The sequence below is a fragment of the Pezoporus occidentalis genome, unplaced genomic scaffold, assembly GCF_034315485.1.
Source record: "Pezoporus occidentalis ecotype Australia unplaced genomic scaffold, CSIRO_AGI_Poc_V1 ctg191, whole genome shotgun sequence".
NCBI lineage: Eukaryota > Metazoa > Chordata > Aves > Psittaciformes > Psittacidae > Pezoporus > Pezoporus occidentalis.
This window is the reverse complement of record NW_026913760.1, coordinates 633,234-650,359: the sequence shown is the minus strand read 5'-3', so window position 1 is coordinate 650,359 and position 17,126 is coordinate 633,234. Positions and strand designations below refer to the sequence as shown.

General features: G+C 54.9%; 1 protein-coding gene across 1 annotated transcript in view; it reads left to right on the top strand.

Moving 5' to 3' along the window:
- The window catches only part of LOXL2 (lysyl oxidase like 2), a 31,503-nt gene extending 15,075 nt beyond the window's left edge, over positions 1–16,428 (top strand). Inside the window, exons 5-14 of the mRNA XM_062617001.1 lie at positions 3,194–3,416; positions 4,729–4,912; positions 7,137–7,288; positions 7,657–7,824; positions 9,365–9,530; positions 9,622–9,865; positions 12,275–12,390; positions 12,856–12,992; positions 13,766–13,877; positions 15,277–16,428. Coding sequence (XP_062472985.1) covers positions 3,194–3,416; positions 4,729–4,912; positions 7,137–7,288; positions 7,657–7,824; positions 9,365–9,530; positions 9,622–9,865; positions 12,275–12,390; positions 12,856–12,992; positions 13,766–13,877; positions 15,277–15,356 — 1,582 coding nt within the window. The 3' untranslated portion in view covers positions 15,357–16,428. The remainder of the gene's footprint in view (positions 1–3,193; positions 3,417–4,728; positions 4,913–7,136; positions 7,289–7,656; positions 7,825–9,364; positions 9,531–9,621; positions 9,866–12,274; positions 12,391–12,855; positions 12,993–13,765; positions 13,878–15,276) is intronic.
- Positions 16,429–17,126: the final 698 nt, after the last annotated feature.

Genomic DNA, 17,126 nt, shown 5'->3' with positions numbered 1-17,126 from the left:
GAGCCCGTCCCTGCACCGAAGCAGCTGCAGGGTCAGGTCTGGCCTGTGCTGGAAGCTCCAACCAAGCCACCTTGCAATAAACCAGGTCTTTGAGCTTCATTGCCCAGGTTCCTCCTCCCCACCCCTGCAGTTCCTGGTCTCCCACCTCTCATGAAGTGTTCACGCACGTGGGAGCTGCTCTGGCTCTCACCAGCCCTGGTTTGGGGGGGTCCAGCTGCCACAAAGGCTATTTCCCCATGTGTCTCCCACTGCTGTTGACCCCAGTTCAGCTCCTTTGGCTCCCATCCCTCCAGGCCGCAGGCTGGAATTGCTGCAGCCATCCCCAGCTGTGTGTGACTTGCTCTGCCCATTCCAGCCTGCTCTGAACTGAGCACTGAGCTAAGGGCATCGGTAGCATCGCTCCTGCCTGCGCAGCTCAGATGGTGCTTGTAGAAAGATGCAGTTGTGATTTTAGTGCTGCTTTTCCTCCCTGTAGCTAGCTTTAAAATGAGGGAAGAAACCAGTGATCCACAGGGAGAGCATCATTGCAAGCTGATGGCTTTAGGCTGTGTTTCCTGTTTCTGGAGAGCCAGGAGCTCTGGGCTTTTTTATCACCGCTTCAGTTTGCGTTTCATCGCCAGCCTCCATCACAGCCGTGGTTCCTCCTACACTTTTCCCCAGGAATAACAGCCTAAAGCAGATGCAGAACAGTTTAAGTGAAATCCTGCCTCATTCCCTCCCTCCGCTGTGACCTGGGGAGGGGGAAAGTGGCGATGCTGGGGGGGAGAGCTGAGCTTTCCAGGCAGGAATGTGGTTTTCCTGCCTGCCCCTTTTGGCCTGTGGAAATGCTCTTTCTGAGCACTCCCCCTGGAGCTGCCTGGCCACGTTTCATTGCTTTCATTAGCCAGGTCGTGAATGAATTGAGGAGGTCCTTGGGTTGGAATAGCACAAAGCCACAGGGCACAGAGAGCATCGGGTTAAATAACCCGAGTGGAATTCCACTGTCAGGCTTCCCAGGGACGTGAGCAGTGGGTTCATAACGGGTACCAGGCAGCCTCACGCCCTGGACACCACTTTGAGGAGCGTCGCTTCCATCAGGGCTGCAAACTCCTCTCTGAGATTCCCATCCCCTGCGTCGGAGCAGGAAGGACGAATGAGCCCTGGTAGCACAGAGGAGATTTGTCCTGCTTCTTAGTTGTGGTGTTTCCAAGAACAGCATTAACTGGAGCAGCTGGAGCCATCTGCCTTCAATAAGAGGGGGCTTGGTAATTGTCCCATCTCTTGCAATAGAGATGGAAAAACTGAGGCACAGTTATCCAGCAAATCCCATCCATTGTGAGTGAAGCCTCAGAGCCCTTCCTCTCATTCCCCAGCCTTTGCTCTCCCTCATTTGTAATTCCCATTCTCCAAGAGCGGATCCTTGATGGGCTGGAATGGGGTTTCTGCTGGCTGGGGCCGAGTGCCCCTTCCCACATCCCTGCCAGCCCCATTGTCCGCGTGCTGAGCTTGCCGATCCCCTGCTTCTGCGCAATGGTGGGAGGTGAAATGATTTGCAGATGGATCTTGCTTGGAAGAAAACAGCTCAGTTCACGGCTGTCCCGGTGCCAAGGGTTTATTCCTGAGCACAGCCGAGGCTCGGGAGCTGACAGCGGGATTTATGGTAGGAAACGGAACAAATCCCGGCCTTGTTTCCATGTTCCTGCTCATTCTTCAACGCGATTTGCTGCGGGCATTGCCTGGGAGATCCTCCTCCCGATCCCTGCTCTGCTTGAGATCCCATTTGCTGATGGGGAGAGGAGAAGGTTCTGGCTGGAGGTGCCTCAAGCCGGGAGCTGGACCCGGTGCCTTCCTGAGGCCTTCCAGCTTTGTGATGTGTCCATAAAGGCACGGAGGAGCTCAGCAGTTCCAGGGTCCTTGGTTCAGCACCAGCCCAAACAGCATCGCCCCGTTTCCCCAGTGGGCTCCCAGCACTATGAAGCTGCTCAGTTACTCCCTGCCCTGCTTGCATAGGAATCCTCATGGCTGGGGTTCTCTCTCGAGGGCTTTGGCAGGAGGTGACAAGTCTGGCTCCTCTTGTGCCTCCCTGAGGCTGAAGGCAGCAACAGTAAAGGCTTGGAGAGCACCTCAAGGGTAGACCTTGAGCTGCGCGAGGTCCCCAGTCCGTTGTGTTTGGGTGAGTTTCCCCAGCGTGACCGCTGCAGTGATTGGTTTTGTGCTCCCCCATTCCTCTCGGATGCTCTCTTCCACCGCAAGGCTCCTTTAGCCAAACCTGAGGCCGCTTCCCGCAGCCCTTGGGCTCGGGCTGTGGCTCTGATTAAAGCCCATGTGAGGAAGGTCCCTGCCTCCTCAGCAGCAGGAATGGTTTGGACTCCAGCTTGCCCTGGAGTTGGCTGTGTGACTGCTCCCTTACACCTCTGCTCTGAGCAGCGCTGCCCTTGCCTTACACCAAGGCGGGGGAGAGGGGGGCTGCAGCCTTTGTGTTAAAAGGGGATGAACAAGGATGCCCTGGGTCCTGTCCGCACAAATCAGCGCTATTCCACTCCTTATCCCGGGGAAGCGAGGTGGGGCTTTCTCCGGCTCTTTCTCCCCAGCCTACCACGGGCTGTTAACGCCAACCAGATGTTGAAGCCTCCTGAAGTTTCCAGGATGAGGTCACTGTTTGCTATTATAAGGCATCTCCGCAATGAGGGCTCGAAGGCAGGCTGTGTTTGTCTGCTTTGGAGCTCTCCTCTCGTGTCTGCAGAGGGGAACGTTCCCTCAGGTTCCCACTCCCACACTGAGCACATGCAGGAGCACAGAGGGTGGTGGGGCAGAGCTGGGCTCTGCAGTGAGAGTGTGGGGTGGTGGGGCTGGACCGGATGCTTTCCAGGATGCTACACATGTCGAAAAGCCATGGAAGCCTCTGCCCTGGGGCTGCTGGAGCTCAGCACCCAGGTCCCACTTGAGCATCAACTGCTCTCCTCGATGGCAGAGCATGGGGGCAGATTCGGGCACTGTTTGCCCACTGCCTTTGAGTGAGCTGATTTCTGCCCTGTCCCTGGTGCAGGGATCCTCATGTGCCTGATCTTTAGCTGAAGGAGATGACCTCTTTGCTCCTAAGTGACACCGTAACAGAGTCATTGTGGGTGTGAATGGATGAGCCCTCAAACCCCGCTGCTCAATCCCATCCCCACGCAGTTCCTATGGGCTCCCTTCTCCCGTCCCTTCCTTGCAGGATGTTTGCCAGCCGGAGGAAGCAGCTTTACTGGGCGTACTCCATGGACTGCAGCGGGAACGAAGCTCACATCTCCAGCTGCAAACTGGGCAACCACCTCAACGTGGATGCGGGGAAGAACGCCACGTGTGACAACGGGATGCCTGCGGTCGTCAGCTGCGTCCCGGGCCGGGCCTTCGCCCCCAGCAGCCACAGTGGCTTCCGAAAAGCCTTCAGGCAGGAGGTGAGGAGATGCTCTGTTGAGCTCTTAGGCAGAAGGGTTGAATGAGCTCTGTGTGTTCAGCCCAGCAAGGAGAGGGCTGAGTCTAGCATCAGAAGATGTGCAAAAGCCCTAGAAAGTGACCCTGGAGTCAGTTTTCTCAGTGTGACTGCATAGGAAAGAGCCGTTTAACTTGCAGCAAACGTTGTTTAGGATGATGCTAAGGGCACTGTTGCAGTTGTAAGGGATGTGCCTTAGGATACAGGGGTGGTCTCGAGGTCTGCAGGCTCCTAATGCTGGCTCAGGGGGTTATTTCCCAAGGCGCTGATTGCCCCTGGGTGCAGCCTGCATACCCAGCCCTCAGTCTGTGACTTGAGGAGTGGGCTTCATCTTGACCCCACCTCAGGCCACTGCTGTGGTGGGAGCAGCACCCTCCTGTCCCTGCTTTGCCAGCCTGGAGCCCCCAGGGAGCATGCAGGACCCAGGCCTCTGAGATGAAAGATCTCGTAAATCACAGCTCATCTCCTGAGCCCTGCACGCTGCCGACTGAGTCCTTCAGCCTTTTTGTGGGCTTTGGACATCCTTGGTGTGACCCTGGCCTGGAGAGCTGCACGGGCTTCCAGCGTTGGGAGTTCAAGGGGGTTTTGGTCCCAGATGGTCCTATGGTGCTCCCATAGCTGAGACTCCTGCTGCACCTCTTGGATGGTCTCTGCTTGGTACCGGGCAGAGCTGTAAGTGATGTGGGGTCGGTAACAGAGTAAAGAGCAGGGATTGATGGAACTGGAGCTGTGTATGGGCTGGCAGATCACTTATCCCACCACTTGTAACTGCAGCAGCCAGGTTCTATGTGGCTTGAGGTCCATGTTGGTCTTCCCAGGACCCCTGGCTGGAGATGTGTGCAGGAAATGAACCCATCCAGGGGCTGCAGCACAGGCAGCGAGTGGGAAAAGCCTTGTGTGCATTGGCTCAGGGCAATTCCCAGGGGATGCTGTGAGAACTGGGCTGTTCCACGGCCAACCACTCTGTGGGGCTGCAAAGCTGTTTGTGTGGAAAAGGCTCCTAAACCCAAGCACCAAAACTTCAGAGCAATCAAACGTCTTTATTCTGTGCCCATGAATAGCCATGCAAGAAACGTGTGTCTGTGCACACCAAGAGCCTTAACAGGCAAAAATCTACTTTGATCCAGCACTTTTAGCCCTTTCTACCATGTGCTGGTTGGTTAAGGTGCCTCAGGGTAGCACTTGTTGGGCCTCCAGCCACGTGCCATAAGTAAGGGCTTTAGGAAAGGATGCTTTGGTCCTGGGCAGCGGGAACCCCTCCTGTCTGTGTCTTCCAGCAACCACTGGTGAGGCTGAAAGGAGGAGCCAACACTGGCGAGGGCCGAGTGGAAGTGCTGAAGAACGGGGAGTGGGGAACAGTTTGTGATGACAACTGGAACCTGGTGTCGGCCAGCGTGGTGTGCCGGGAGCTGGGCTTCGGCAGCGCCAAGGAGGCCATAACAGGAGCCAGGCTCGGGCAAGGTAAGAGCAATGGGAGCTCAAGGACCAGTTGTGCCTTGTCCATCTCTAAGAGCCCTTTCATCATGCAGGGCAGAGCCTGGTTTTAATGGGATCTTTGTCCTGGGGGACCAGGGGTTTGTTCTCTGCCCTCTGGAGTCAGGAGCTTGAGGCTGGACTGGAATGTGTGAGTTGGGAATTGATCCTTGAAGGCTCCTGGTGATGGGTTCCACCTTTCCCTCCAGCAGCTCTTCCAGTAATTGCCTCTTCGTTGTCACATCGGCTGCTCTCAATGCTCTTGGGAAGCTCTCCAGATCCACATCCTGGTGTAAGGCATTACTGGAGGCTCCTGGATCTGGACCTCAACCACGCTCCAGTTGAAGTCCGGAACATGAATTTAGCCCATTATAAATAGAAGGGCATTTGAGCAGTTCAGAGCCAGGTTCGGCTTTGGATTTGCTGTAGGTGGGAGTTGGTTTAAATCCCAAGCTGTGGTAAAGGGTAACTCCGAGCATAACAGCACCTGTAAAGCACAGTGGTGGTGGCCAGGAGCTGGAGAGCTTCAAAACGTGACCTGCCCATTGGGTCTTGCAGAGGGATGCAGGGAGCTGCTGATGTGTTTGGCTGCATCCAGGAAAGAGCAGGGTCATCATGGGGGGGAAGCAGCTGCCATGCAGGGAGCAGGACGTGCTGTTCCCTCTCCCACAGCCTGGAATCTCAGCAGCGGCTGCTGATCCCCACTGACTTTCCTTCCTTTTACCACGGAACACTGGGCATCAATCACTGCACCCGCTCAGAACCGGCCCTCGGGAGGATGCGCCCACAGGAGCTCCCTTTAGCAGCCACATTGTGGTAGGAAAAGGAGCTCTTTTGGCCCAAAGTCACCTCCCCACTCCCGTGCCTCTGTGCCTGTGCATGGGTTCAATCTCTGCCTTGGTATGGCTGCACCTTGATGCATTTGTGTGGCCAAAGACTAATGGGAAGGATCAGGCTCATCACTGCTGGGATGGAGATTCAGTGTCCCAGGGCTCCACGTTCCATCAGTGGGCAGTGTGTGGAGGTCCCAGGTAAGACGAGGTGACGTGTGGGAGCTGAGTGCTCAGGCAGCATCACACACGATCCGTGCAATGAAGGAGCAGGACTCCAGGGAATGTCGATCCGGCCGCTTTTTGCTTCTCCCTCATTAAAATCCTGTTTGTGGTCTGCATCTGGAAACGCTGACGCTGACCCAGTCATTTTGCAAGCCACCGAACAGTTGGAGTAGGAGGAATGCCTTGATGCTGACCAGAGCTGGAGGGTGATGCCCCAGGAATGCAGCATGGATCCAGCCTCACATTCCCCACTGAAATAGCCCAGTCATCCCAATGGAATGCCAAAGCAAGAGGGCAGGGCCATGGTGCTGAGCCACCAACCTGGGCACATCTCATCTTTGGGGGAAGCTTTTTTAGGCCGTGGGGGCAGGAGGTGCTGCTTGTGATCCAAGTTGTATTCCCTCCCATGTCCTTCCCTTTAGCAGAAGGGGATCAGGAGTGGATTATGTGTATTCCAGGAAAGACTCTGGTTGTTCTTTGTGATGAAGATCATCTGCTGGAGCCTCTGATTCATCCCCCAAGAACCCTTTTCTAACCAGCTTTGGAAACGGGACCCGAGAGCTTTGCAGGCAGGATGCGTCCCGTGTGCCCCTCTCCTCGTGCTGGTTCTCTCTGGGAGAAGCAGCAGTTTTCTGCTGCCACTTGGCCAAAGAGGCTCCAGGTTATTCCCTTTGGCTCCCAGCACCTCGAGGCCATTCTCTGTGACACAAAATGATGCTCGCTCTTGTTTGCATCAGCGGTGTCGGTACCACAAACCTGCCCCGAGCTGTTCCTCTGCCTCCCCATGCATCCCTGCACCGTTGTATTTATTGTCCCATCTAAATGTCAGGCCTTGATTGGGAGCAGGTTCCCACTCATGAACACAGCCAGAAGGATTCCTGCAGCTGAGGTTTGTGAGGTCTGGAACAATGGGAAGTTTTGGCTTTTCCTGCAGCTTTTTGGTGCTCGAGCCCCATGGGTGCTGGAAAGAATTCAGTGGTAAAATGAGGACTTTTATCCTGCAGCTTTTTGCTGGATTTTTACAAGAAATGCCTGGAATGTGGTCAGGATTACTGCGCTCTGATGCCTGCACTGTGCTGTTGGCCGGTACTGGGTATTCCTTCACCACGCAGCAGCACGGGCAGAAGGTAAAACCTCTCTTTCCCTTTCCTCCCAAGGCATGGGTCCGATCCACCTAAATGAAATCGATTGCACTGGCTTTGAGAAGTCAGTCACAGACTGCAAGTTCAACATGGAGTCCCAGGGCTGTAACCACGAAGAAGATGCTGCTGTGAGATGCAACGTCCCAGCGATGGGCTTCCAGAATCAGGTGAGAAACCAAGCGGTCCGGATGCAGTGAGCATGGTGAGATGGGTTCAACCCGGAGCGCCATGTGCCCTCCCTCGCTATGCAGGAATCATTCCACCTAAGCTGTGATTTAACATTGCATTGTACTGGCCAGGAGGGCGAACGAGGGCGATGCTCCCTTTTTGCACTGAGCTCTGAGCTCCTCCAAGCCCGACAGAGGCTGCCTGGGTGAAGCGCCGCTCTGGCTGCAATCACTGCAAGCCGATAACGCCGGCTCCCATCCCCGCTGTGATGGGATCTGGAAGCGGGGTTCTGGGCTCTGTGGCCCCAACTGCTGCCCCTGCCCATGGGCTCTGCTGGCCCTCACGTGTGCTCCCTTGTGCCCTGCAGCTGCGGCTGAGCGGCGGCCGCAACCCCTACGAGGGCCGGGTGGAGGTGCTGGCCGAGCGCAACGGGACCCTGCGCTGGGGCACGGTGTGCAGCGAGAACTGGAGCACGGTGGAGGCCATGGTGGTGTGCAGGCAGCTGGGGCTGGGCTTTGCCAGCCATGCCTTCCAGGTGAGCCCCCTGCCCTCTCCTACCTGTGCTGAGGGATGCTGGTATCGGTGTGCTCGGCTGGGGATGCTGCAGGAGGAGGAAGGAAGCAAAACCCAACAAATCACAGCCTTCCACTGCAGGGCATCATCTGGAGAGGTCCTGGAGGTTAAACCTTATCCACAGCGGCCCCTGGGGGGAATACGGGGCCGAAGCTGTTGCAAAGCTGCTGTTCTCACAGCTCAGGTTTCCCGGGAAGCCTGAGTCCCTTACCCCTGGTCGGGCCGTGGATCCATGTGGTTTCTTGGCCCTGCCTGAACCAGCAGAGAGTTGAACTCCTGGCGCGTGGGAGCGGAGTTTAACCTGGTGTCAGATCACTTGGAACCAGTTTGCTTCTGCTCCTGTAAGCTGGGTCCAGGAGGACACGGGGGGCTCACGGGCAGGCAGATTCCAACTGGTTTAAGCGTTACCCATTGCCAGAGGGGATGTGCGGGTCCAGGCAGGGGCTGGCTCCGGAGGCTGCAGTCGCCGTTGCAGTGATCTCCACGCACAGCCTGGTTCCTCCAGCTGATCTCCTGTGTAGGTGCCAAGCAGAGCACAAGGGCTGAGGAGAGCCACGTCCCTGCAGCACGGCCTTTCCAGCAGCCTGTCTCTATTGACGCAGCCCCGAGAGGCCGGCGAGGAACAAGACATTTTTTCCTCTGGCTGAGGCTGCTGGTATTTAGGGCAGAAAGAGCCCTTCTGTGTGTCCCGGCTGCAGCAGCCCCGTGAGCATAAAGCTGCACTGTGTGGAACAGGGCAGCCCTGTGTGCGGGCGTGCTGCGATGGGAGCGCTCCTACGGAGGGGTTTTCTCTTCCTGGAAGTGCTCTGACACCAGCAGGGCTGAGGGATGGTTCCTGCTTTCCTTCCTCCCCTCGTCCCAAGCTTTGCGATTGCAGCTTCCTCAGGGTTTGGATGTTGGGAGTTAATGTCCTGTTATTTCCATCGTTACGGAGAGCTGCGTGATGGAGATGAGGGTTTGAGCATCACTGAATGCCCCCTTGAGACCAGGAGGTTCATGAGACCCTCTTAGTCCTGGTTCTCCTCAAATGCCTTGTTTCCAGGGGCATTCCAGCACGGCTGTGGATGCTGCCTCCCCTCCTGTGCAAGCAGGCACTGGCATTACTCGTGGCCCTCCCAAGTGCACAGATGTCACAAGACAGATGTGCTCTGATTGCTGGGCATCTCTCCCAGAGCACGGCCTAAATGGCTTAGAACAGCGCAAGGATGAATGCATCAGGGTGGAAAAGTGAGTTTACAGCTGGATTAAAACCAAGGAGAGACTTAAACCAGCTGGGTTTGCTAAACACTGGTCAGGGCAGGGCACATGGGACTGGGATTAAACCCCAGTCTTCTGCTTAAGCAGACGTGGGCTCGATCCTCCCTGCCTCAGCATCTTTGGCATCGCCTGTCTCCCTGTGTGCTCTCGCACTGCTCTTCCCTGGAGGGAGACTGCAAGGCAGAGGGGGGGACCCAGCAGTCCCTTGACACCAAGGAGGGGGTGAAATTCCTTGTTCCTCCCAGGAAACCTGGTACTGGCACGGGGACATCGGCGCCGACAGCGTCGTCATGAGCGGCGTCAAGTGCTCGGGGACAGAGATGTCCCTGGCCCACTGCCGGCACGACGGAGCCCACGTCTCCTGCCCCAGAGGAGGCGGCCGCTTCGGGGCTGGCGTCTCCTGCTCAGAGAGTGAGTAACGGGGCTTCCATCTCCTGCTAGCACCCCGGGGCGGGGAAGGGGGGTCCGTAACGCAGCGGGTAACCCCAGCCCTCCCTTGCAGCCGCCCCTGACCTGGTGCTGAACGCGGAGCTGGTGGAGCAGACGGCGTACCTGGAGGACCGGCCCATGTTCATGCTGCAGTGTGCCCTGGAGGAGAGCTGCCTGGCCAGCTCGGCCGCCAACACCTCCCTCACGTCGGGCTACCGCCGCCTGCTGCGCTTCTCCTCCCAGATCCACAACAACGGCCAGTCCGACTTCCGACCCAAGAACGGCCGCCACGCCTGGGTCTGGCACGACTGCCACCGGTGGGTGCCCAAAGGGGGCTCCGGTGTGGGAGCAGGGGGCCCCAGTGATGGGTGTTCGGGCAGATGTCACCCTCCCACAGCCCGTTACAGTCGGAGTTAGGGGTAAGAACTGGTGAATGGTCATAGAACCCAGCCTGGGTTGGGTTGGAAGGGACCTTAAAGCTCCTCCAGCTCCATCCCCTGCCACAGGCAGGGACCCCTTCCACTGGAGCAGGGTGCTCCAAGCCCCTGTGTCCAACCTGGCCTTGAGCACTGCCAGGGATGGGGCAGCCACAGCTTCTCTGGGCACCCTGTGCCAGCGCCTCAGCACCCTCACAGGGAAGAGCTTCTGCCTTAGATCCAACCTTAAATGCCCCCCGTTTCAGTTTGAACCCCAAATGCATGGGTTAAGGTAAGATGGATGTGCAAGGGCAGTGCGTGTGCATGCGCAGAGGAAGCACGTGGAAAGATGCAGCCACCTGAGCTACCCCCCTCACCTGGGAAAGGACTCGAGGACGTGCTCAAATCCTGCATCTTTTAAACCCGTCTCGTCCGCTCTTACACTGTGTGCAGCTGGGACGTTGTCTGGGGCCTATTTGTGACAAACAGGGAATTCACAGCCATAAAAGCATCGGTTTTGAGGGAGAAATGGACAGTTTGAGCCAAAGTAAACCATGGGGAGGAAAGGGAGCTGGAACGCAGCCATCCAGATGCTTTGCTTCTGAACTGGTGGCTTGTTACAAGGTTGATTCCCTCTCGTGTCGGGTAAAAGGGAGCTGGGTAACTCCTGCCCCTGGTGTCAGGCTTGGGTGAAATCAGCCGTGGCTCTTCATGGCCCTGGTGAGGTGCAGGTACCGCTGCTGCTCGGGGGCTGCTTCCCTGGCCCCGCTGGGATGGGCTGAGGGAACGCTTGGGTACCACAAGGCTTCCCGGAGCACGTTGCAGGCTTGGGCACGTGGAGCTCCTCGGGAGAGACCTGGATGAGGAAGAGGCCGGGAGCCATCTGCGTGCTTTAAACTGGATCCTGTTTGCACGGGGGAGGATGAACTCAATTCCTCTTCAGCCTTTCCAGCCCGTAAACAGCAGCGTGTAAACAGCCCTGCGAGTGATTCAGACATAGCTCAGCACTGAGTCAGAGCCTCGGAGAACCTCAGCCTCGGAGCTCCGCTGCCTCCTCCCAGCGCTGGGAGCTGCTGGGGTTGGCTTTAGGGGTGGAAGGAGAACAGAGACGGGACGGACCTGCAGCAGGGGGGAACAGTTCCATCCATCCATCCATGGGTACAGATGTGGCTCAGGGAAAGGCAGGCGGCGGCGAGAAGAAACCCACTCTCTAGAGAAGCTTCCTCCCTTTGCCTCCTCTCTCCTCCTTCCTCTGTAAATCCCCTGCAGTGATGGGAGTTGGGGTCTTTAAGCCATGATTATTTCTAGAGCTGCACTTGAGTGCTTCTCATTTAAACTCCTGAGCACTGCGTTTGACTCTGGTGTGTCCCAGGGCAGCGTCCCATCGCTGGGAGAGCCATGCAGTGATTTAAGGACCCACACTGCTCTCAGCACCCCCAGCTGGTCCCCATAGGGTGCTCCTGCTGCAGGTTTGCTCCCAGTTCCAAGCCTGGGACTGAACCCAGCGTGTTCCATCAGCCTGACCACTCTTGTGCACCCAGCCCTGGCCTTTGCCGCAGCAAAGCTCAATCTTCCCACCTTCAGCATCGCCCAGACGCTGCTGTGGTGCGGGTTTGATAGTGCAGGGGCTGCAGCACAGGCTGGGTGATGAGGCCGATGTTGGCTGACACCAACTTCCTTGTTTGAAAGGATGCTGCCCATCCTGCGTGAGCCCAGCTGCCAGGCTGCTCAGCTCCAAATGAAGCGAGGGCTCGGAGGAGCTGCTTCCATCTGCTGTGGGTTTCCTGCCAATAGATCTCCATTCTGCTGCTGAAAACCGGATCAGTCCCCGTAGCCGTGGTGCTGCTGTGGTGCCTCCAGCTCCCTTCGCAGTGCAATGTTCCTTGCTCGGGGCTGCTGATGCCTTGGATTCTGTGTTTTCTCCCTTCCTTGCCATTCTAGAACACTGTCACTCTCCTAAGGCAAGGAGCAAGGCTTGCTCTGGAGCAGCTCTAGCACTGGATGTGTAAATGGGTACCTGGGCTGGGAGGCAGCGTGCAGGCAGGATAGGTGATGGTGCCACAGGGAATAGCCCTCTCTACCTCCTGCAGCACTGCTTGGTCCGCAGCATCCCATGGTTGTTGTGTATTCAGCTGCATGGGAATGGGGCTGGGAGGTGGAATGCTGGGCCTGAGGGATGCAACATGCTCACATCCCAGTCCTGCTGCTGGAGCCAGCTCTCCTGGGCCAGGCTGTGCTGCCCTGTAGTGCTGGGGATTACAGGGGTGCCTCTTTTCCCTAAGGATAACTCTCCCTGTCTGCGCCTTGCAGGCATTACCACAGCATGGAGGTGTTCACCCACTACGACCTGCTGAGCCTCAACGGAACCAAGGTGGCCGAAGGGCACAAAGCCAGCTTCTGTCTGGAGGACACCGAATGTGAAGCAGGTAAATGCCAGAGCCACCTGTGCTGGGAGTTTATGGCTGTCCCCATCCAAGTGAATGGCTTCAGGGATGCTCTGACAGGCCTAAGCAGGGCTCGAATGTGGCCTGACGGGAGCCAGAAACCAGTCCTGAGGTTATATAGGTGTGGAGTGCTCTCTACAGGTGTAAGAATCCCTGAGGGCCCCATATGCTCCTTACATCCCTATTGTGAGCTGCTCTAAAGAGCCAAGGGTGTGTGTTCAGCTTCCAAAACCTGCCCCTGGGTGATGAGGGATGAAGCCTGCCGCTCCTCCCCTGCAGCTGCACGGTCCAGCTATGGCAGCACAAGACACCAGTGGCTCATCACTGAACGTGGGGCTGGAAACCAACCGCATCTTCCCCTGCTGTGCCTGCGGGGGGGAGATTCCCAGCCTGAGCTGCCGGGACGTGCCTTTGTGCCTCTAACCCTCTGCGCCTTTGCCCCCTCAGATGTGCAGAAGCAGTACGAGTGTGCCAACTTTGGGGAGCAAGGCATCACCGTGGGGTGCTGGGACGTGTATCGGCACGACATCGACTGCCAGTGGATCGATGTTACCGACGTCCCACCAGGGGATTACCTCTTCCAGGTAGGAGCTGCTGCTGTTGCTTTTATCTCGCCTATTAGAGAGGGATACAACTGATTTAATGGGGCTATAAACCTGCCAGGTTGGTCGGGGCTTGGAGCAAGCTGCTCTAGTGGAGTGGGTTGGAACTGGATGAGCTTTAAGGTCCTTTCCAACCCAAACCATTCCATGATTCTATGAAACTTCTGATGACAAAGAGATGATGTTCCCATACCTAAAAGAGAAAGAATTACCCACCGGGACAACACTGATCCCATCCCCAAGTGAGAAATCACTTCTAACAACCACAATAAGACATCCACATCCAGCTAATGCTTGATAGTCCTACCCGATCCATGTGCAGCTGCTGTTGTTAGCACACTGCATTACACGTCCCATTCTACACAGCCACTGCAGGGTTGTGCTAAGCTTTTGAGCTGTTGGTGAGCAAAACTCACTTCATGTGGGGATTAAATGGTGCTGTTGTGGTGCTCGCAGGAGTCAGGGCTGTGCCTCCAGTCTGCTCTGTGCAAGAGGGGGGAATTGTATGGTTCTGAAAAGAGCTATTTGGGAAGAGGAGTTAGTTCTGTCTGCACTGCCCTGGTGTGAAATGAGGATGATGAGGATGTATCTTGGTGCATGGTGGAAGGTGTTAGCTTGATCTCCCTTTAACCGAGTCTTTTGCGTCCCCTTGCAAAATGAGTTAGGGTTTTTCTGTTAACAAGTGTTATGGTGGAATGGGAAGCGGCACCATGAGCCCATCTGCAAGGACTTTGTGTTCCTCCCCCCCTGCTCAGGTTGTCATCAACCCAAACTATGAGGTTGCTGAATCTGATTACTCGAACAACGTGATGAAATGCAGGAGCCGCTACGATGGGCAGCGCATCTGGATGTACAACTGCCACATAGGTGAGAGTCCTTGGGCAGGGAAGGCAGGAATCCCACTGCAGCACTGGCTCCTCACCAGGAATCCTCTGTGCTTCCATTGCAAGGTGTTTATGTGCTGGTTTATCACTTGTAGGTGCTTGGAAAGAGGAGACAGAGCCCAAGCAGAGGTGCTGTGTGCTGTAGGCTGTGCAAAGCAGACACCACCGTGTCCCTGTTACAGGTTGCAAGGAGTAAGGTGGCAGGAGGGTTCAGCAGTGCTGCATCACACAGGTTACTGGAGCAGCAAGTGCAGCACTGGTCAAGCTCTGAAAGAAAGGCCTCGGGCTTGGTAGAAGGGGGAGAGCAGATGGCCCAGCTGTGTCCCTTCCACTGGGAAACGAGTGCTTTTCCCTCCCAACACCCTCAGATGTAAGGAAAGTTCTTGTGCACCCACAGAGCTTGTGCCTGAGTAGGTCCAGGCAAACAGCTCCACCTCCTTCCTAGGCTCGGGCTATTCTCAACTTGGGACTCACCTCTTAGACCCCAAAGCTTCTCTTCTCTTGCAACGCAACCAAGAGCAGGGGGTAAGAGCTTCCGCTCGAGCCAGAAAATGCCCTCCTGGCCTTGGAATGGGAGGGAAAACTGTGGAAACATCAAGGCCAAACCAGTTGGAATCTGCACTAATGTCAAGGCCAGTTAAAAACGGGATGAAGTTAAGCTGGGGCTCTGCGAGATAACACAGAGATTTGCAGCAAGTGCCTGCCACCCTCCCAGCAGAGCCAGCGGGGAAGGCAAGCTCCAGAGCTGGCTCTGGCCCTGCAAGGAATGTTTTTCCTGACAAAATTCCATGTCACCACTGATTTTTCCTATTAATCTGCTGGGTTTTTTTACAAAAAGACTTCTCGTGTGTCGTGCTTCAGCTGTGACCTAGTTCTGCAGAGCCAAACCCACTTCACGTGGATGAACAGGCACTTCAGTGCTGGGGAGGCTCCAGCTCAGCTTCCAGGGATTTCTATTCACAAATCAATGGATGTGGCTAGTTGAGAGGCAATGGAAGCTAAAACTAAGGCATGGTCCTATGGGACATGAGGCACCAGCACCCACTTACCATCAGCCTCAAGCAGACCATTCCCAGGTCCTGCTCAGCATCGCCTAGTCCTTTTAAGCAACAAAAGTTAGCAGTGAATTGAGGGTAGTTTATGGTCTTCCTATTACAATAAAAGCCGAGATCAAGGACTCTTGGCTGGATTTAAATAGTAAATGGTAAAACTTAAGTAATGCTTAAATTAATTAGCCCAGGAAAATCTTTGCTCTTCTAGTCCTTGCTTTGAGCCCTTCGCTCCATGATGGTTGCACAGAGCCCCCGTGTTCTCTGCTTTATGCTGCGAGCTGCTTCGGGTGCCTCCCGCTCATCCCTGTCCCCTTCGTGTGCGCTCCCCAGGTGGCTCCTTCAGCGAGGAGACAGAGCAGAAGTTCGATCACTTCAGTGGACTCACAAACAACAAGGTGTCCACCCGATAGACGGGCAGCGCCTCCCACCCCACTATTTAAAGAAGCGAGGTTTCCTGAACCACTGCACACACACAAATCAAGCAAACAATCAAACTCTGCATTAGCCAGGTAAATTATTTCCTACAGGTGCCTTCCTCCCCGGTTTAGGTGCTCAGACCACCGTGTGTCTCCTGTAACTACCCCAGGTAGTTAGGAGCAGGCTTTTAGACTCTACTCGGCTCTGTATCTTCACCATTCCAACCTTCACCACAAAGACTTCTCCCTCCACTTCGCAGCACCATCTTTATTCACAGACATAGGTCCAGGCTGCAGCAAGCACAAACTGTCTTTAGGTGCCAACAACCTAAATATGTCTTTACCATTCATTTTCCTCAAGGCATTAATCTTGGTATCTTTAAGCTCTTTGACTCAAGCTTGAACACACTGCTGGCGCAAAGGCCTCCACTGGTGACACTGCTTCTTGACCGCAGCTAATCCTCAGTGCTCCCATGGCAGGACTTCTTCATTTTAGCACAGAAATACAGGAAAGGAAAGGAATGGAGCAGCTTTTCTGAGCAGAACAGTGTAAGCATCATTTAATACTGCCGTGAAACTCTTGCATTCAACAATCAACTCCCCACACAGTCTCGTTAAGTGGAGCAGCTAATGCAGAATGGTCCTTCTGCAAGTGGATCAGGGCTCCATGAAGCTACACCTCCCCTGGAGCATCTCCAAGACTCTGCAGACCCAACGATGAGTCCGCTGGCCACAATTTCCATTACACAGTAAGCTTTTCATCCCATAGATTCTACATACATCTAAGTATTACCTTCTAAGCTGGATATTCACTCTGTTCTTTAAAGGATGCATTTAGTTAAGGCATTGTATCATCACTGTACCTTACAGAGGTAACTTCATGGCTTTTCTCATCAGGGATCTGGACCTGTGCTGTCACAGACCCACCTGTGTAAGTTGACTTTAAAGGATTTGAACACTTGGTAAATTCACAATGGTGCTAAGTGTGTTCCTCTGTTTGTTTGAGGCCACACATCGCTACAGATCTGCAGACACAGCTACTTGAATAAAAGCCTTTTACCCAGAACACGTTTTACATGCCATTTGTCTGTTTCTACTCCATGAAAGTTTAGGGACTTGGTCACAATTCCTGGTCCTGAAGTTTTTTCTCTCTATATACAAGAAAATATAACTGAATACTTAAAGCTGCCCTTTTCAATCCACAGGGGAACTGAAACTGGCTGCATCCAACTTGTGCTCCCCAAAACCTACCTCACAGGGATGTTGTGAGGCTTAAAGAATGCAGAAGGACTTTTGCTAATGCCTGTCAAGAGTATTTCTGTCATTTATTTACCCAGTGGCCCAGATGGTGGCATCCAGCCTACTGTAAGTTGGAAAACTCCATTTTGTTCTCAAGGTGCTGGACTGTGTAGCAAAAGCAGAGCCTGAGCTGTGTTGGATGCCCTACTGCTGCTGCCACAAGGTGTCTCACAGCATCTCCTACCACCAGGCTCTGGGAATATCAAAACTGTCAAGTTCTGGTTTCCTAATCAGTGTACACCTTGCCTTGCTACCAGTGCAAGGCAGCAAGCACAGGCTCTTCACACACCATGTAAATAAGGAAATCCCTGAACCTCACTTGCATTCAATGCTTGTCATTTTGATGAGATATTAACAATAACATTACAACAAATGTAAACATTAAATAGCTTTTTCTGACCCCTGCAGATGCTCTGCTCTTGCTTACAGCTCAGTTTTGGCCAATGATACAATTCCCTTCACCTA